The 20,190-nt window shown below is 44.7% G+C and overlaps 1 protein-coding gene across 4 annotated transcripts; it reads left to right on the top strand.

Moving 5' to 3' along the window:
* LOC110387621 (von Willebrand factor A domain-containing protein 5A-like) lies at nt 6,751-20,152 on the top strand. 4 transcript variants are annotated; one of them, XM_021375939.1, is made up of 17 exons: nt 6,751-7,799; nt 9,915-9,979; nt 10,568-10,815; nt 10,930-11,152; nt 11,956-12,098; nt 12,199-12,313; nt 13,041-13,168; nt 13,309-13,397; nt 13,645-13,789; nt 14,203-14,285; nt 14,555-14,669; nt 14,825-14,989; nt 15,285-15,388; nt 15,650-15,837; nt 16,004-16,210; nt 18,813-19,036; nt 19,701-20,134. In XM_021375939.1, exons 2-17 carry the CDS (start codon nt 9,937-9,939, stop codon nt 19,974-19,976), a joined length of 2,496 nt encoding a protein of 831 aa, XP_021231614.1. In that variant the 5' UTR covers nt 6,751-7,799; nt 9,915-9,936; the 3' UTR covers nt 19,977-20,134. The 4 variants fall into 4 exon arrangements, with proteins under 4 accessions (XP_021231614.1, XP_021231613.1, XP_021231612.1 ...); XM_021375938.1 differs by having other exon boundaries at nt 6,751-10,815; nt 19,701-19,824; nt 19,997-20,152; XM_021375937.1 differs by having other exon boundaries at nt 6,751-10,815.

Here is a 20,190-nt window from a genome sequence, read left to right as displayed (position 1 = left end):
CAAAACTGTTGCTGACTAAACGATGAACCCGCATTTAAAAGAAAACTGACAACAATAAAATCAATAAAAGCATCCCCTGTTCATTTTAGTAGTTCAATTTACTAAGGGTTCAGTTAATGTCTAAGTTTCTAATTGTCAGTAATTCTAGTGAATTTATGTATGGGTGTTTCAGTTTTGTTTGTGGGGTTTTTTTTGTGTTTTTTTTTTGCAGGTTTTTGTCTTTTTTGTCTTTTTTTTTCATGTATTCATGATCAGGTGACAAGATGTATAACATACAACTTCACAATATACATGAAAATATTATTGACTGTATATGAAAGAAGAGTAAAAGTACATAATGTATTTCAAAAGTTCCTCACTTTCTTATGAGAAATAACTTTTGTTCAGATGTATGCACTGCAATGAAATATTGATTCTCATTATCACAATGAAATAGTAAGAATTCAAGCAGAGGTAAAGAGAGAACAAACACATTGCACAAGAAAAGTCTTATTTATTTAATATAAAGGAATGTAATTTATTTTAAATTATGCAAATGTATTCCACCACAGAAGTGATAAATGTTCGTCAGAGATTTATTGAGATATTAGGATATTTTGTTAAGCATCTGGAGACCTAGACAGCCTATATGTTGGGGTTAAGCTGACAGGCAGCTAAGCACCACAGAACTATTTGCCCACTCCTGCCCTCCCACAGTAGGATGGGGAAGAGAACTGGGAAAGAAAATTAAAACTCCTAGGTAGAGGTAAAGAGAGTTTATTAGGAAAATAAAAAGGGGGGAAAAAAAGAATGATTAAAAAAAAATACACAAAACAAGTGATGCACAACACCATCGCTCAGTATCAGCTGGCAGAAGTCCAGCCAGTCCCCAAGAACAGGAGTCCCCCAAGCCAACTTCCCCCAGTTTTATTATTCAGTGAGACATCTCCTGGTGCGGAATTTCCCTTTGGCCAGCTTAGCTCAGCTGTCCTGGTTCTGTCCCCTTCCATTGTCTTGAGCACCCCCAGCCTCCTTGCTGGCAGTGCAGTCTGAGAAGCTGAAACATTGACTTGGTTCCCTTGTCATATATCAGTCTTAATTTTCACCATGTGAAGGTTAAGTTTTCTAGTAGTCTAGTACAGCCTAGTAAAACCTGACTTTGTTCTTCTGGGAACCTTTCTACTTTTCAGAGGCGTCACTAAAAGGAATAGCTTCAGCAATATCTTTCTTAAGAAAAGAACCTCTTGGAATCCAAGCACAGATGTGCAGAACCTTCTCTTAAATTTAATAATGAGTTGTGGGTGATACTTTCCAAAGCATTGCCAGGCACCAAAGTGAACAGCGAACAAACAAACTAGAAACACCTCTGGAAGGGAAGCAGATGACCACAGCGCAGACTTAATAACAACCGTTAGTAAATGTTGGTAAAGCTGTTAATGAAATGTTTACAAAAGAAAATAAACACTTTCATCACCTACAGGAATTTACTACAGGAGGTTTTCCTCTTATTAATCCAAAGAGTCTTCGCTAATTACAGGTGTTATATGCAGTCAGCTTTACATTTTTTTTTCTTTGTTTGTTAGTGTGTTAGCTTTGTTTTGCTGGTTGTTGCTGAAATCTTCTTTAGCTTTCCTGGTTTTCTGAATTGAACTATAAATAATAATGATTTCCAGAGAGAAAAAAATGACAGAGAAACATTGTCACGGTATTATCTAAAGGTATGCGTCCGTGACAAGGGGGACAGGCCTGAAAGAAAAAAAAACCAACGAGCAAAGGGGAAAAGAGAAAAAAAAAAAAATTTTACCGGCGGGGAGGGGCCGGCCCCGGGCGGTCCGGCGGCTAAAGCGGCAGGGAAGCCGCGGGCCCGCACCCTGGGGAAACAAAGGGAAGAGAGGGAAAAAAACGGGACTCGTAGGCGGATCTAACAAAAAAAAAAAAAAAAAACAGCGGCACCAAATCTGAGGAGGAACAACTAATTTTACTAAATATATCAAAGTGAAGCTAGTGGAATTGTACCAGAGAGTTTACAGGCTGAAAATCTTACACAGTAAACTGCAGGAGGGCCACGTGCTTTCTCCGCCGGGCAGGAAGGAACAGACCCCGCGTCTCCCAGGCGGCTTCACCCCCTCCCCTCCAACGCAAAGACCCCTGGGGCGTGCACTGCCTCCCCTCCCCCTCAGAGGGCCACACCAAAAAAAAAAAAAAAGGCAGTTTGCAGTACCCAGGGAATTAACTCTTTAACTGCCCGTACCTTACATGATGTAATGATGTGGAATACCGACAACAAAAAAATCACAAAACCATAACAAACATTCATGTGGAATTTACATCATGGAGTCATAGTACTTTAGATTTGAAAGAAAGGATGAGAGATGCAAAATACTAATTATTCTGCGTCCAGGTCTCCAGGTCCCAAGATAATTCCTGGAAGGACACAGTGTGTTTTCTGCTCCACTGACTGTGCTAATTGAAATGTTTACATCTTTTTGGAAGCAAGGAATGAGCACTAGTTCCTCTGCCTTGGCAGAGCACCTCTGCTATGAGGAAAGGCTAAGGGAGCTGGGCTTCTTCAGGCAGGAGAAGGGTGTAGGTAGACTGGATCCTTTCATTACATACAGAGAGCTTGCAAACAAGATAAAGACCAACTTTTCACGCAGTAGAATAATATTTCTTAAAAGAGAGGGTCAGCTGAAGCTCCTACAATGAAAGCAAGACCTTCAGACCTAAGTGCCTGAATAAGATGTGGCAAGCGGAGTGTTTTTGACAGGTTTTGTCTAAAAGAAATGTCTAGTATACATTTCTTCCTCACGAGGAAGAACAAGAAATTAAAATTTTAAATGATTTACAAAATCATTTTAGAATGTTCTTTGCTAGCAGAAAGGTACCCTTATACCATGGAAATGTGGCAGGGAAGTACAATTTCCACCATACACACAGGGATCTAGTACACAAACCACAGCACAAACAGAACAAATCATCAAAGCCAGAACAATGCACACAACCCTATTATGAGCTAATCACTTGTTCTACTTACTTAATCCTAGGCTCTAATTCTCATATTCAATATCTTTCCCCGCATCATTCTGGACAATCCTGGGGAAGGGCCTGAGGATAGGTCCATTTCTTTCCTCTTTGATGTGAAAAAGAAATATGATTGCACGGTGCAAGAACTTATAGTTGGTTGTTAATTGTTTCCACTTATTCGAGATCTCTTTTGCAGAGATATTGCAGTCAGTTTCATTATTAGACTCCTCTTGAATGCACTGTGGGATTTTCCTATTCTCAGGGCAGAAATTTCCACTGAAGAGACAGTAGCACATCTGGTGATGTGGTGAATCAAGCCACAGATATTCAGGTTTTTTTCACAGAGATGCAGCCAATTAATCAGTAGGGCTTCAAGTTCTCTACCCTGATGGCTTATATTACTTGACACCAACTTTTAGCCACTGAGTTTTCTCACATGAACAGAGAAGCAAAGTAAGTGAGAGATGGAGCCATTGATGATTTTAGGTTTCAAAAGAAGAAACAAAAAAATAATCTGTCGTTTTCAGATCCTTTGAATTCATAGAGAAATCTTGTTTAACCATACACTGAAGGGTCAATTAATGTCCTGTTTCCATGTCCAGCTATGATGGATGCTTCTGATCACCTTTTTTATTATCATTGAGATGGAGAGGGAGCATTACAAAAACAAAGTAAAATGGAAAACATTATTGTTACCATTCTCATACCAGTCAGTTGAGCTTTGTTCCTTGATCTCAGGTAAAGATACAGGAGGCAATATTTCAGCCTCCCTAAATGGATAAAAATGTGTCACTGTAGCACTGCTGAAAACAGACTTCCAGATTTGCAGCTCCTGCTATTAGGTAGGGATATCTCAAAAGCAAACAAACAAACAACAGCAACCAAAAAAACACTACTTGATAAGTTTTGAACACATCTGCTTTCAGTTTAAGAATAATGATCTTTGATTTTCACAGGCAGTCAGTGCCTCAGAGTTACCTGAAACTTCTGTAGGAAAATCAGATCAATTCTTGTGACAAAGCAGCTGAATGATGTTGATGGGCATTTCCTATAAAGTGCAAGTGAAAGATCTTGATTTATTTTCCCCGGAAATAAGATTAATCTTATGCTCCTATGGGCTCCATCAGATGGAGATATGGATTAACAGTGTTCTAGTGATATGGGACTTCTCTGGTAACAAACATTCCTCTCATCAGAGAATAGATGTGACACAAATAGAAAAAGCCTGCATCTGTTTTTCATTCTAAGCTTCAGAAGTAAACAAGAGCTAGAAGTTAACCTGGCTTGTCTCTTACTTTCCTCTTCTTTGCTCTTCAGAGCATCTGTGGCAACCCAAAGCTTAGAATTGCTTTTGTTCTGACCATAGGGATTTCTTGCTCCAATCCCATTCCTCTGGGTTTTTACATGAGACTGATCAATTTGCTGGGGGAGTCCTAAAATCCACATCTGAGTTTGAGTGAGGGATCTAAAATTTTCTCTTTTAGTGAGGAGATTCACAGACTCTTGAGTATGATTTTATTTATCTTCAGTAGGATAACTACTTCAAGGAAAGCCGTACACATCATACAACAGAAAGTTCCAGGGCCTACAGACATCCAAGGTCTTGGTGTTTATAAATACCATATGGCTTTCCGTGATTAAGATCATACATGCTGAATGGAGATAATATAAATACCTACAGCACAGCAAAGATAAATCTCTTGGACATGCTTGTGTTTGAGGCATTTAAAGAAAATGCAGAATAAATGATTTATCATATCCAAAGCAATATATTGTCAGCAGGCCAACAGTAGTTTTTAAATAAAAAACAAACAAACAAACAAAAAATATAATGATTATCTAAACTTAGGGAAAATGATCTCGAGTTGAATCCCATTTAAAGGTTGAAATTCAAATACTCATATTCAGGTATTTTCTCCCATTGTTAATTCTCTGTCAAGTGCCACGTGGCCTCCCCATGCTGCCACAGAAGAACACAAGTTCCCAGATGATTCTTTGTCATGTCATCTCAGTATGCGTGTCCTTGATTCCTTGAAGCAATCTAAATTTCGTGTCTAGGCTAAGGGAACTCAACCCTACCCTAAAAGCTTTCCTTTTAGGAGATTGTCTCATTCAGACAGTTTACTTCTTCACCTAGTTTAATCGTCTTCGTGATGTTTGAGGAAAGTCCAACTGTTTTTACTCCTTAATGTCACTTGACTTGTTTTTCAGCAACATTGGCATAGCATTCAGATTTTTTTATAGGACTAGTCTGCCTGCACACAGAATTCCAGATGGGATTCTGAAGTTTCATTCAAGTTTGCCCTAATGTGAAAAGAAAGTCCTTGCTTGCAAACACAGCTGCTAAAGCCAGCAAGTTAGCTCCTAAGAGGTTTTCTACCACAGTTGTGTTGATATTGCTTATCAGTTGGGTCATATGAGAGACTGATATGATAATCCATGCTGCAGAGGAATTCAGGAGGTCTTCTAGGACAATCTCTTACTCAATACAGAGTCAGTTGTGAGGTCTGACCAGGCTGCTCAGGGCTTATCCAGGAGTATCTTGAAAATCTCCAGGGATGTAGACTACAGCTGTTCAGTGTCTGACTTCCAATACAGGGTAGTGGAACCTCTTTTTTCATTGAATCATAAAACATCTTGGGTTGGAAGAGACATCAAAGATCATCTAGTTGCCACCCAATAGAGCAGGCTGCCTTGGGCTCCATCCAACCTGATCTTGATCACTTTCAGGGATGGGGTATCTACAGCTTCTCTGGGAAACTTGCTCCAGTACCTTACCACCCTCTTTTCAACTTTTATCCACTATCTCTTTCTCCTGCTATGCACTACTGTGAAAAGCCTGGCTCCATTTTCCTCAGGTCCTCAGTCTATAACTATGAGAGTCTATAACTCTCATTATGGCCCTCTGCTGAATTTGCTCCATTTGATCATTATCTCTCTTCCACTGGGTGGTCCAAAGTCAGATGCAGTTACACAGATGTGGTCTAGTGAATGCAGAGTAGTGAGGGATAACCAGTTTCCTCCACATTCTACATGTGCACTGATACAACTTAGGATAATGTCAGCTTTCCAAGGCACATCATTGGCTTTTGATTGAGCTTGCTTGATACCATGATGGTTTGGACTGGTATCTTCCAACTGACCATAGAGATATTAAGCATCTTTCTGCATTTTTATTATGTTGTTGGCATTGTTTATGCAGGTTTCCTCTTCTTATTCGTCATCATCATCATTGTCCCCACACTGTATCAGGAATACATTTAAATTTTATCTTATAATTAATTATGATTGATTTGATGAATACCCTTAAATCTTAATATACATCAAGCAGGAAACCTTATAATGTCTTTTCTTACTTTGTGCCTTTTGCTGTCATGTTGAGAGCATACAACAGATTAAGGTCTTTCATTAACAGTATAGTTGTTCTTACCTCCTCCTCAAGGTTTTGAAGCGCTTTCTGTTGTTTATTAATGTAAGCAGTATTAGCTAATGTAAGGTTGTCATGTGGCCACTTTGGGTCAGCTGTACTGGTTCAGATCCCTCCCAGCTCCTTGTTGTCAGGGCAGTATGAGAAACTGAAATGTCATAGAGTCACTGAATCATAGAATGGCGTGGGTTGAAAAGGACCTCAAAGATCATCTAGTTTCAACCCCCCTGCTGAGTGCAGAGTTGCCAACCACTAGACCAGGCTGCGCAGAGCCACATCCAGCCTGGCCTTGAATGCCTCCAGGAACGCGGCATCCACAACCTCCTTGGGCAACCTGTTCCAGTGCATCACCACCCTCTGAGTGAAAAGCTTTCTCCTAATATCTAACCTAAATCTCCCCTGTCTTAGTTTAAAACCATTTCTCCTTGTCCTATTGCTATCCATCCTCATAAACAATTGTTCTCCCTCCTATGCTCCCTTCAAGTATTGGAAGGCCACAATGAGATCTCCCTGGAGTCACCATAATCTCTCAAGCAAACTCAGTAACATGGGGAATGTGTTCCATCATTTGATCACACTCACATTAAAAATGTATTTTTCTTATATATAAGTAGAACTTCCTGTATTTCATTTTTTCCCATTGCCTTTCATCCTGTCACAGGGTGCCAATGAGAAAAGTCTGGCTCCATCTGTTTGGATCCACGTTCTTTCCTCCTTTTTCATTTAGGTGACTGCACTCAGAATACTCTAGCTAATGCTGATCATGAGTGAGCTGTTGGCACCTACACATAGATTCATACACTGTACCTGCAAATTCAGCAGAACTTCTGTACAGAAGCTGCCTTGTGCAACTTCCTGTGATAAGTCCCTTAGCTAATTAGGTGAAATACAAGTTTATCTTTCTTGTCTCTTTGGAAGATACCAGGAGGAGTTTCCAGGCCACCAGACGTAGATGCACAGAGAAGATTTCCTTCAGAGCTTGCAGTCCTGGTAGTGGGCCGTGCACAGCATGGTGTCAGGGTCTTCTCTGAGCCATGAGTGATGCTGAAATAAAAAGCCCTGTGAAAGAATATTTTAAAATACAGGGACTGCTGGGACTCCGATGGAAACATATTCTCCAGCCCTCCACCCATCTCAGCAGAAAGGGCCGGTAGCAGCCCTGGTTCCAAGTCCTAACTCCCTGAGTGCGCATTTGGCTGCATTCCTTTCCAGGCAGCCACCCAGGCACTGCAGCAGACAGCAACATCTCTTCCTGCTGCTTCCTGCAGAGGTCCGCCCTCCTCCTCTGTGCTGCAGCAGAGAGGATTCCACTCCAGAGCCACTCCTGTGCCGGCCTGCTCATTGCTCCTGCTGCAGACTGCGTTCTCTGGTGAGTGCCTCTCTGCATCTATCCTTCCAGCCCTGTGCTGGTTTCCATGCGCACAGTCCCTTCTCTTTGCTTGCCACAGCTCAGTAAAAGGCTCAAAGACTTATGTCTGTGCTTCTCTGTCTGTCTGTACTGCTATGATGTCCTGTCAGGCCAAGGGACACGGGAACAGTGTGACTGTGCATTTATGCTTCTCTGGGCAGTGAGTCTGCATGTCTGTCCCTTGCTGCTCTCAGGGCTTCTGCATGTGACTAAGAAACAAGTGTATCCACAGAGAGAGTACAAAAATGGAACTGGTTTGTAGTAATCAGTTCTAACGGTGCCTGCGCATCTGGGACCTCCACAGCTGAGGACAAAGATATGCATGTTAATGTCCAAATTCCCAATGAGACATACACGCAGAGATGGTGACATTCATAAATTCAGAATAATACAGAACCAGGGTGTACAGGCATATCTATTTTCTTAATGGATTCCTTAAAATTGATCGTTGGTAAAACAATACTTCTACTAGGAACAAGGAATCATATGCTTTGTCAGTCCTCTGCTTGTGGTAACATTCACTGGTTTACTCTTGTGACTTGGGACATTCAGGCACTTCCTCCTCCTTTTCCAATTCCCCCAGAAGGTCCTCTGGTTGAATACCTTGCAGCTGCTCCCACAGCCAGGAGCTCATACTGTGTCTTCCTCAGTATTCTTTTTCCATACAGGTGTTTCTTACTGGGACCTGTCGACTGCAGCGCTGGGAGCTGCTTATCCCAGTAAGAAGGACACTCAAATGCTTTGAAGCATCAATTACAAATGACTTTTTCTATAGCCAGCACAGTAAAGAAATAGGATATATAAAGAGGATGATAGAATCATAAAGTCACTGAAGGATAGCATACCCCAAGTTGGAAGGGACCCACAAGGATCATCACGTGGCAGCCCATCTGCCCACTACTCCCTGTTACCCTGACTGTGCTGCAGTCTCCTTCTTCTGTCCATTAAATCAGTGGAATTTAGAAGTTCAATTAACTAGCTCATATATTGTTCATAGTGAGAGTTTTTAAGTTAATTTGAACATATCTCTCTGTAAATACCTATATGTATAAAAATCTTGGACTGAATTATATTCCCATGCTAAGAGGAAGATGCTTTTCCTCTTTTTTTAATTTAGAGGTGAGATTTAGTTTTTGAAACGTGGGTGTTTGGATATCCTGTCATTTCCAAGATAGACACATGGTGCCAACACCTATAGCACAGGACCTATGAGAGACAGGCATTATTCTGCAGAAGCAGTCAGTCTGGATTTCCTTATTTCAGTGAGGACCACTCACCTGTGGTATGACTCCTTGTTGCAAAGCTACAACCACTGAGCTAAGGCTCTGTCCAGTACAGTCGGAGTTCACATCAGTGATCTGTACAAAGACAAGGTGTCTCCAGATACCCGTCTTTAGGCACTGAATTGACCTATCAGTCACGAACCTGGCAGCATTTACCATCCTCTCCATCACATTCTGCATTTGCTTATCAACTCCTTCAATGCACATCTGCCTCCCACTTCCCTGGATGGCCGTCCATGTATCCAGCTACAAATTTATTCATCCATTCTCCTCCCCAACTTCCTATATCTTCACATTTTCCCACCATTCACTCCTGCTGCCACTAAATACAGCCCTCTCCAGCCACCCAGCAGTGCCATCTTCCTCACACAAATCCATGTATGCATGCACTCACCCACCCAAACTGTGCATCATCTGTTCTGCCTGTCCAGCCCTCTGTCCATTTAATCCTGTTAGCATTGGTGCTGGTTTTGTCTAAGTGCAATTGCCAGTGCTCAGGCCCAAGCTCACACACTTGTCTCATGTCTCAGCTTGTGACCCATCATTTCTGCCACTTTCCCTGTGTTCTCATGTGAATCAAGCACCACCACACCTTGTAACCAACAGATATTTTTGGCACCTGCAATTCCCATCCCACTAATTACTCTCCTACTAATCTGCTCTAAGGCTCTTGAGAGAGGGACAAAATGGTATGTGAGGAAGCAAAGAGTCATCTTGCCCATGTATATTGGTGTAAGGGACCCACTTTTTTCATGAGATCCTCATAGCTCACTTTGTGCCCTTTTCCACACAGAACTTGTCTTCAACCAGTTAAGATGAGGAAAAGTGGCATCCTGAGCAAGCACAGGATGTACAGAGGTGAGCTGGGGTCAGAAGGGTGGTGTCTGTGAAAAGTGGGGAAGGTCTTTGCTGGAAGAGTGATGTGGAAAGGAACTGTTTTCTTGGATGGCTGAGAGGGAAGCACAGCTTGCTGTGGTCTGGGAATCTGGGGGCGTGGCCTGTAACCAGCCTTCACTTATTATGAGTTGCGTAGCAAAAGAAGTGTGGCTCATTTCACCCATAGTGCTGAGGGCTTTTCAGAGAAGCCATCAAGTGTGCGGATGATACAGATTTTCTGTGTCTCTGCCTTTGATGCTATGCTAAGCACCCCTGATATGGTCCCCCCCTTCCTTTCCAGTAGTGCAAAGTGAGTAGCATATCTGCTTAAGTTAATCTCTCTGGATCATTAGTCTCAAAGAAGATGGTGGCTTAGATAAATGAGGAACTGTGGTCCAAGGGAAATACGTTGGCTGCCTTGGGGACCTTCCATTGCTATTTGTCAGCTCTGCAACAGCATTTCTGTGGCAGGTTTGGGCGCACAACTGTTGACCATTGCAAGCAAACGCTTGAAACTTAAAATTCTATACAGGCATTCAGGGAGTCTTACAACTGCTCTGTCTTCATCAGGCTTGTTCACGAGGGGAATATGGTGCTTTTCTGCCTATCCTGAAATGGAGCTGGAATCTGTGACAGTAAATGTAATCATCCAGGACTTTGTGGCCGATGTGGTATCTGAGCTGTTTTTCCGCAATAAGCAGCAAATCTCTAGGGAAATCATGTTCATCTTTCCTGTGGACTCTGACACTGTTGTACACAACTTCCATGCCACCATGGGGGACACTCGTGTTGAAGCAATGCTCTGGGACAAGAAGGAGGTACTCCAGTTCTTGAGTCAGGAGGAGGTGGGGTGGAATTGGAGTGAAGTTTGGAGATAAGAGAATGAAATCCATGTGAGACCTCAGCGACATGTTTTTCTCCCTTTGTGGCAGGCCCAGCAGCTGTACAAAGCCACTCCAGGCATGGAAAATTTGAGATATCTGCAGGATCAGTGGGATCTTTGGGGTCCAGTGTTCGCTTGTTTTTTGGGGACTGTGCCTCCTAACAGAGAGGTGGCCATCAGCCTGTGCTATGTCCAGGAGCTTCCACTGCATCCCAATGGAGCTGCTAAGTTTTGCTGGCCACGGAACCTGTTGCCCGAACAAAAATTCATCAGTGAGTGATCCCACAGGTGTATCTATCTGGGAGGAGAACACTTTGCCAAGTATCTTTCTGGGGAAGGGCCCCATAGCTACAAACATGCTACTGTTAGGGAATCTGAAAATTCTCCCTCACATGTCCCAGACAGAAGCCCCCAGTTCTCACCATATATCCCAAAGTGGGAGATCCCCATGGATCCCTATGCACAGCCCACAGTGTGAGTCTACAGATTTCCCCATACAAGCACCACAGCAAAGTACATCTTGGATCCCACATTTGCCTCCCCCATGACAGATCATAGAATCATAAAATCATAGAATGGATTGGGTCAGAAGGGACCTCAAAGATCATCTAGTTTCAATCCCCCAGCCATGAGCTAGTTCATACCCACCAGCTCAGGCTGCCCAGGGCTGCATCCCACCTGGCCTGGAGTGCCTCCAGGGATAGGGCACCCACAGCAATCTGGGCAGCAGTGCCAGAGCCTCAACACCCTTAGAGGAAAGAACTTAAATCTGTACTGTTAGCCAGACCATCATCAGTAATGAGGGAGCCCTGTTCCTGTCCCCCAACATGGCGACTCTCCCTGTCAGTCTTCCAAACATTCTCCCAGATCCTTGTCTGTCCCAGTTCTTCTCTTTGCCTTGTTGGGACTTCATCAGTGACCTCCACACACACCTGTCGTACCTCACTAAGACTACCTGTATTCTTCCCCTAGTAGATTTTTACAGTTTGTCCTGGTGTCTCTCAGCACCCCACAATCACTGTCTGCTGCCCTAGGTTCTCTCCTTTCAACTTCTCACATGTCTTTTTCCCTACAGGACGCCACCTATCTGAAGAGGAGGTATCACAAAACCTGCACTTCAGAATCCATCTGCAGTCATCCCGTGGAGTGTCACATATAGATATTAACAGCAGCTGCACACCTCTGCAGTACACAGCTCCAGATCAGACATCTGCTGAGGTATGGCCCTGCAAGATGCTAGTCCCAAAGGAGGAAAGAAATGAAGGGTCTGCAGTCTGCTGATAGTTCTTTTTCCTCTGCACACCCCACCTGTCCTCAGGTTTCATTGAAATCACCACCTTGGATCTCTGATAATTTGGAATTGCTGGTGTATTATGGAGGGCCTCACAATCTTAGTGCTATGGTGGAGAGCAGAGACCCCAAAGCTGCACCTGGTGAGAATGGAGGGCAGAACTGGGCACCAGAGAGAGGGTGTTGGGGAGACTGGGAGAATCTGAGGAACATTCAGGCAATAAGTTCATCAAATTATAGAATCACAGAATATCCGGAGTTGGAAGGGACCCACACTGATCATCATGTCCAACTCATGCTTCCACACAGGACTACCTACATTTAAACCATATGCCTGTGAGCATTGTCCAAATGCTTCTTGAACTCTGGCAGCTTGGTGCTGTGACCACTGCCCTGCAGAGCCTGATCCATGCCCACCACCCTCTGGTGTAGAACTTGTTCCTAACCCCCAGCCTGACCCTTCCCTGATGCAGCTCCATGCCGCACCCCAGGGTACATCTGGCCCTTTTGGCTGCCAGGGCATGCTGCTAGCTCATCATCAGCTTGTCACTGACCAGAATCATGAGATCCTTTTCCATGGCGCTGCTCTCCATCTTCTCACCTGTAAGTCTGTACATTCATCTAAGATTATCCTATCCCAGCTGCAGAATCCAGCACTCTGCCTGTTAAATTTCATACAATTGGTGGTTGCCCAGCCCTCTAATTTATCAAGATGTCTCTCCATGGCCTCTGTATGATGAGGGGAGTCAACAGCTCCTTCTAATTTAGTATCATAATTTGGAGCTGAGGGTAACATGTATGACAAAAGCAAAGAGACAAGGAAAGGTGTCACACCCTAAGAATCCTCCTTCTTTTCCCCACACACACCAGGCTCTCTGCTGGGGGACCCTGTGGTGATGGTGACACTGAAACCCAGCATTCCTGAAGTGATGCCCAGTTCAGGCCATCTTGGGGAATTCCTCTTTCTTATGGACTGCAGCCTCTACCAGGATGCACAGGTACCATCTGAGGAGGTCATCATTGTGAACTTCTGTTACTTCTCATGCCCAGGTGGTGGGCAAAGGGTCAAGCTGCTTCATGGGAGCAGAAGTTCTGCCTTCCTCAACTGAGCTCTTACCATCCCTCTGCCTGTCCTCAGAACACACTGCTCTTCCTTCTCAAGAGTTTGCCTCTGGGTTGCTACTTCAACATCTACAGTTTTGGGGCCACTTTCAAAGCCTTCTATCCGTGAGTTGGGGGTGATGATGGGGCAGGGGCAAGTGCGGCATGACTTTTCTAAGCAAAATTACGGGACGAACACTTTCTGGATGGCAGCTGTGGGGCAGTGTCATTTAGGTGCAGTGACAGAGCAGTTCTCCTTTCAGGTTACTTCTAGAACACTGGTAGTGAGGTAGGGCTTTCCTGGGGGATGGTCATATGGGGATAGCTGTGGACCTGATTCTTCCTCTCTAACACTCTGCATGCTCTCCCATAGGCAAAGTGTGGAATACACACAGGAAAGCATGGACAATGCTGTGGGATACATCTCTTCCATCTGCCCTGATCTTGGGGGCTGTGATCTCTTGGGTCTCCTAAGGTCTATCTACAGCACCCCTCTCCTTCGTGGGCTTCCCCGCCAGGTAGCAGGGGACAGAGGGTTATAAGGGTGAATGGGTATAAATGGTGGGCCAAGGGTAGGTTTTAGACCTCAACATGAGTCATTCTGCTAATTGTTGCATTGGGAGTTGCCGTGTAGAAGGACATCCTCATGGCAGAATGTGACACCATCTTTGGGGTGGGCAGCTTTGGAGAGCTTCTGTGGAATTTACCTGCACCTGGGGAAGTTGGGTCTTCCTTGCAGGGGGCCAATTTGTGCTAAGCAATGTCCTGGGGTTAATGACAGGAGATACACGATCTCTTTCTCTGCCTGTTTCAAGGAGAATAGGCAGAAGAGAGTAAGGGAGTAAGCTGGGGAAGGCTGCCTACATTTTAGGAGGGTGCCTTTCCTCTGTGGTGAGTCATTGAATCTTTGATCCCCTCCTATCTACCTCAGCTCTTCATCTTCATCCAAAGGAAGGTCTCCAGTGAAGAGCAAGATATCATGGCTGAGGTTCACCGTTACCGGGACCACCATCGGTAATGAGGGAACCCTGTTCCTGTCCCCAGCATGGTGACTCATCAGTCTTCCAAACATTCTCCTAGACCCTTGTCTGTCCCAGTTCTTCTCTTTGATGGGAGATGAAGACCTTGATGGGATTTCATCAGTGACCTCCACACACACCCATCTTACCTCACTAAGAACACCTATGCTCTTTCTCTAGTAGACCTTCTCTCACAGTTTGTCCAGGCTCTTCTCAGCACTTTTTCCTCTTCCCTCTCTAACCTTCCTCTCCTTTTTTGCACAGATGTTTCTGTTTTCCTATTGACAAGTGTGAGAGCTTTAACATTTCCCAGGCCATTGCCCTTGAGACCAAAGGCAAATGTGTGTGCATCCACTCCAAGATGACTATGACATCCGAGGTAATGACCCAGGTGCTTCTGCTTTCAGTGTTCCCCCTGCTCTATTGAACACTTCCTACAGCTCTCCTAGACATGCAAGGAAATCCAAATATCATCATCCACTCAAATTCAGAGAGTCTCTCCAGTGGTATGTTCTCTTTGCATCCCCTCATCAGGCAGTGAAATGCCTGCAGCAGGCCCTGCAGCCTCTGGCAAGTGAGATCTCACTACAATGGGACCTTCCACCAGGCCTGGAGGTGACAGTGATCAGAAAAGCTCCTGAAATGATCTTCCAGGGACATCAGAGCATCATCTATGCCCAGATCCATGGGCAAGCACAGGTAAAGTGACCACTGAGATCCAGGATTCATATGTTCCCAAGCAGAACTTTCTGGAAGGTATAGGACCCACTCCCTGTTTCACCTCCTCAACATTGGGAGTCCTTCACCTCTGCTAGGCCAGGGGGAGACCTGTATCATATCTCTATGAGTCCTCTTCTGTCCCTCAGAGATGTTACTGCCTCTGCCCTTACAATGGATATCTACTAATTCAGCAAATCAGTGAGGGAACCTAAGTAGCCAGTCCCACATGTCCTGCAGATGAACTTTTCTGTGGTTCTTTCACTTGTGTCACCAGGATCCAGAGGCAGATGTGGCAACTGTGACCCTTCAGTATCGTGTGGGCAGCCAGCCCTTTCATTCCACACTCAGGTTTTCAATGTCCCCATCAGCAGATGACAGGTAAAAGGGTATACCATTTCCCACACAGCAGAGAGACATTGTCAAGGTCTGGAAGAGGGGGAACAGGTATCATTTGCCTGCACACCCTGAGAAGGGAAGAGAATCTGGGTATCCAGTGTTCTCACCTTCTCCCCTCTTCCTTGACCAGGGGAGAGGACCTGGGTGACCACTGCCCCACTGTCCCCTGCTCTTTACTCCATGTTTCATCCACATCTCACCTCCCTGTTCAGTGTGGAAACAAGCTCTTACTCCCTTCCCCAGCAGGTTTCCTGTGCACCGCATAGCCATGATGCATCTGCTATGGAAATTGGCCTGGCAGGGGACAAGCATGTCAGAGAAGGAGGACATATGGCACAGTGCAGTTAAGCTCAGCCTCAGCCTGGGAATCCCATCCGCCTTCACCTCAGTTGTGGCAGTACGCATGGAACAGAGGGATACTAGGCACCATGGTAAGGCCAGAAAAAGCAGGGATAGGACTGGGAGGGGAAAGTGAGACTTGTTGGTCTGATGACTCCTCACCATCAGCAGCCCCATATCCCATGGGCCTGACCTTTTTGCCTCTCTAAAATCCATGAGTCTCACCCCTGCTGCCCCTCTTCTTGCCTCCCCCTCCAGATTCTTTGCTTCCAGATTCCTCCATGCTTTTTCCTCCGTCTTGCAATCTGGTTCCCTGCCAGCTCCTCTGGTTGTGCGGCTCCAGGCCTGGGTGGTTCAAGTCCACCAAATTTTGGATGATCCAGAAGTGCCAGTTCTGTCTCAAGATGCTAGATCCCAAAGCCCCTCATGCTGAGACATTGCCCCAGCTTTCAGCACACTGTAAAGGTAAGGAGAAAGTTCTTATCAGGCGATTCTGTGATGTGTTGCACAGGAGTTGAACTCTCAGCATTTATTTTCTCATCAGACTTCCTAATTGTCAGTGTTCTGGGGATGGATGGAGAGAGAGCCAAAAAAATTTCTACCTCTCATCTCTGGGCTAGAAACTAAGAACCAAATGCCTTACTAGTTCCTTGAATTAATCTGTTCTCCAGCTATCATGATCCTTATCATTCCATTCCAGCTTAGAACATTCTACAATTTTTTTGTCACAAAACACCTGCATGGTCCTGCACCACATCCTTATCTCTAAATTGGAGAAATATGGGTTCAAAGGGTGGACTTTTGGAGTGGCCTACGTACAAGACTATGGGGGCCGACGATGTGCATTCCAAGATCTTCAAGGAACTGACTGATGTGGTTGCAAAGACACTCTCCATCATATTTGAAAAGTCATGGCTGTCAGATGAAGACCTCAGTGAGTGGAAAAAGGGAAACATCACTACTGAAAAAGGGAAACATCACTCCCATTTTTAAGAAGGGTAGAAAGGAAGACCCAGGAAACTACAGACTGGTGAGCCTCAGCTCTGTGCCTGGGAAGATAATGGAACAGATCCTCCTGGAAGACACATTAAGGCACATGCGAGATGAGGAGGTGATCTGAGACAGCCAGCTCGGCTTCACCAAGGGTAGATAGTGTATTACCGAACTGGTGGCCTTCTGTGATGGAGTGATGGCATCGGTGGACAAAGGAAGAGCAACTGATGTTGTCTACTTCAACTTCTGCAAAGCCTTTGACATGGTCCCACAACACATCCTTATCTCTACTTAGGTGAGATATAGATCTGAAGAATTTACTATTCAGTGGCGTCAGTGGTTTATGGGCAGGTTTGGCCCGGTTCTGTGGCTAGTGGGGCAGGGGACTCACAGCCCCACGCTCCGGGAAAGGGAAAAGGGAAAAAAGGGTAGGGAGATGGGCCTAAAAACAAAACAGCAGCAGTGATCTGAGGAGAAACAAACTAAGTTACTAAATAAGATATCAGAATGCAAAATAACACAATATCATACAATATAATTAAAATTGAACTTAATAAATAAAATGAGAGAGAGTGTCCAAAAACCAAAAGAGGCCTTACCCTAATGCTGGCGGTGAGATGCTGCCAAGACGAGCAGGAGGGACAAGAGCGAAAAGGGGCGTCTCGTGATATGTGAACAGTTTTTATCTTTCCCTCTGAATGGAAAATGGTAACAGATCAACGCAAAGTCCTCTGGGAAATGTGGTTCTTCTCTTCCGAGAACCAGGTACCCGGAACTATCCATGATCCATGGAACTGGAGCATTAACTCTTTAGCTCCCAGTGCACTACATGATGTTATGATGTGGAATACTGATAACCAAAAATCATAAAACATGACAATTGGATAAAGAATTGGTTGGATGGTCACAGCCGAAGTGTTGTTGCTACCTGGCTCTATGTCCAGGTGGATGCCAGTGGTGAGTGTTGTTCTCAGGTGTTCATCTTGGGACATGTACTCATTGGCATCTTTACCAATGATACAGACAGTGGGATCGAGTACACCCTCAGCAAGTTTGCAGATGACACCAGAAGGAGCTGGACCCTAAGAAGAATGGGTCACACAATGCAAATGAGTGGCTAGAATCACAGGACAGTTGAGATTGGAAGAGACATCTGGAGGTCATCCAGTCCGAATTCCCTGCTCATGCAGGGTCACTAAATCTGATTGCCCAGGACCATGTGTAGAAGATGTTTAAGTACTCCCATGGAGGGATTCTCCACAACCTCTCTGAGTACCTGTTCCAGTGCTCTGTCACCTACACAGCAAAGAAATGTTTCCTCATGTTCAGATGGAACATCCTGTGTTCCAGTTTGTATCCCTGTAATCTTCCTGGGACCTACGTCCCACTGTCTACACATTTCCTCTTTTTTTTTATTTAGTTTCATGAAGAAGTCCTGACTCAGCCGTACTGGTCTCTCTTTTCCATTGCCCAATTTCTTGCATATTGGAATTGAGAGCTCTTGTATCCTAATAAAAATATTTTTAAATATGTCCAAGTTCTCTTCTACTTCTTTGTCACTGAAGGCAATTTCCCAGGAGATCCCATCCATGAATACTTTAAACAACTGAAAGTTTGCCTTCCTTAGGTTTAGGGTCTTGTCTTTTAGCCTGGCCTATACTCCTCAAAATCATCACTTCTACTGGGGCATGATCAGTGCAGCCCATGCTACATCCAGTCCTCTTCAGTGAGTTCTCTGTGTTGTTGAGCAATAGTTCCAGTAACACATCTCTTGTTGTTGACTGGGCTTTCCATCCTCTGGATTAGGAATCTATCCTCAACACAACCCAGGAGTGTGAGTGTCCCAGGAGTCTGCTTGCAACTTGCTGTACCACTTTCTTCCATAAGATGTCAGGGTGGTTGAAATCCCCTAACAGGATCAGAGGCCATGGGCATGATGCTTCCTGTAGGTGAAGACAGCACTCTTCATCAACATCCTCGCCCTGTAGTAAACATCAGCCATGAAGTTTCCTTTATTAAGCTGACTAGCCATTGCTTATCTCAAAGGGAATGTGTGAATATTTCTGTTTTCTAGAGCAGGAGTCTTCTCCTGAAGAGCAGGTGATGGAAGAAGCAACAGCTTTTAACACCAGTTGGGACTGGACAATTTCACCACTGTCAACAAGACTGTGTAACTTCTCCAATATCAGGGTAGTCGTGGCACTCCAGAAGGCAAATGGGTCCTGGGCCCTCACCTCAGCCCTGGTCTCTGCCTTGGGGCTCAGCAAGGCTGACATTGAGGGACGAAGCCTCAGTAAGGTAAGCCGATCAGTGTCAAGTGTGGGGAAATGTCACAAATTGAACCTTTCTTAGCTCCAGTTTCCAGTCTGAATTGAACTGACAGAAAGAGATGAATGTTTATTCAGGATATAGAGCCTCTCTGCTTGTGGAAAGGAGAGATGGAATCAGCACTGGTATCTTTTTCATGGTCTGATAGTAATAAGACAAGAGGGAACGGTTATAAACTAAAAGAGGGGAGATTTAGATAAGGTGTTAGGAGGAAATTTTTTACTCAAAAGGTGATGAAGCTCTGACATAAGCTTCCCATAGAAGCTTTGCAAGACCCATCCCTGGAGGCATTCAAGGTCAGGTTGGATGGGATCCTGGGCAACTTGATCTGGTGGGTGGCAGCCCTGCCCATGGCAGGGGGGTTGGAACTATATGATCTTTAATGTGCTTTCCAACCCAAGCCATTCTATGATTCCGTGATTGTATAAATCCATGTCTGAGTCTATGAGACTATGAGACTATGATTCTATGATCTGGAAACTTCCTGGCTTTGATAGCTTTAGAAGCCTAAAGAAATTTTTTCATGTGTGGAGGTCTTCCTTTCAGACAAAGCTTTGTCCATAGGTTTGTGCTGTTTCATATCTGGTCTTTATTTATCTTTTTTCCCACTGATTGTTCAATCCCCCCACACTAGGATGTAAAGCCAGTTGTCTTGGCCACAGTTTTGGCCCTAGTGTGGTTGCACCAGTATAAATGGAAGGTATCCTGGTCAGAACTTCTGGAGGCCAAAGCTTGTAGGTGGCTGTGGGACAGAGCTGGTAAGATTTTGCTGGGAAAATTCATACTCTGGGCCATTCCCACAAAATGCACAACCAGTGCCCATGTTCCTCTTTCCTGGTGCTCCTGTGTGGCAGTCTGTGAGACAGTCAGTACACACTATCTTCCTTTTCTGAGTAGCGTTCCCTCTTGACATTTTCTCTCTGCTTGCAGAGTTCAATCCGGATGAATGTCTAGAAGCAGCAAATTCCCTCTTAGGCTGTATTGTAGAGCCCACCATCTTCAGGATCTGAACTTCCCCTACAGGGGGGAGGGTGTCTACAGGGGGTGGGCAAGATATTGGGCAGGGATACAGCTGATGGAAGGGAAGGGAAGGGGGAGGGGAAGGGGGAAGGGGGGAAAAGGGG

This window comes from Numida meleagris, chromosome 23, assembly GCF_002078875.1.
Source record: "Numida meleagris isolate 19003 breed g44 Domestic line chromosome 23, NumMel1.0, whole genome shotgun sequence".
Taxonomy (NCBI): domain Eukaryota; kingdom Metazoa; phylum Chordata; class Aves; order Galliformes; family Numididae; genus Numida; species Numida meleagris.
Note: the sequence above shows the minus strand (reverse complement) of the source record. Positions and strands in the feature narration are given on the sequence as shown.

Bases quoted from the DNA above. Each gene is read 5' to 3' on its own strand.
- LOC110387621 (XM_021375937.1), top strand. From the start codon at position 10,378: ATGAGGAACTGTGGTCCAAGGGAAATACGTTGGCTGCCTTGGGGACCT. The intron at 13,169-13,308 runs GTACCATCTGAG...GCCTGTCCTCAG, and splicing joins GCCTCTACCAGGATGCACAG to AACACACTGCTCTTCCTTCT. The intron at 15,838-16,003 runs GTAAGGCCAGAA...CTCCCCCTCCAG, and splicing joins GAGGGATACTAGGCACCATG to ATTCTTTGCTTCCAGATTCC.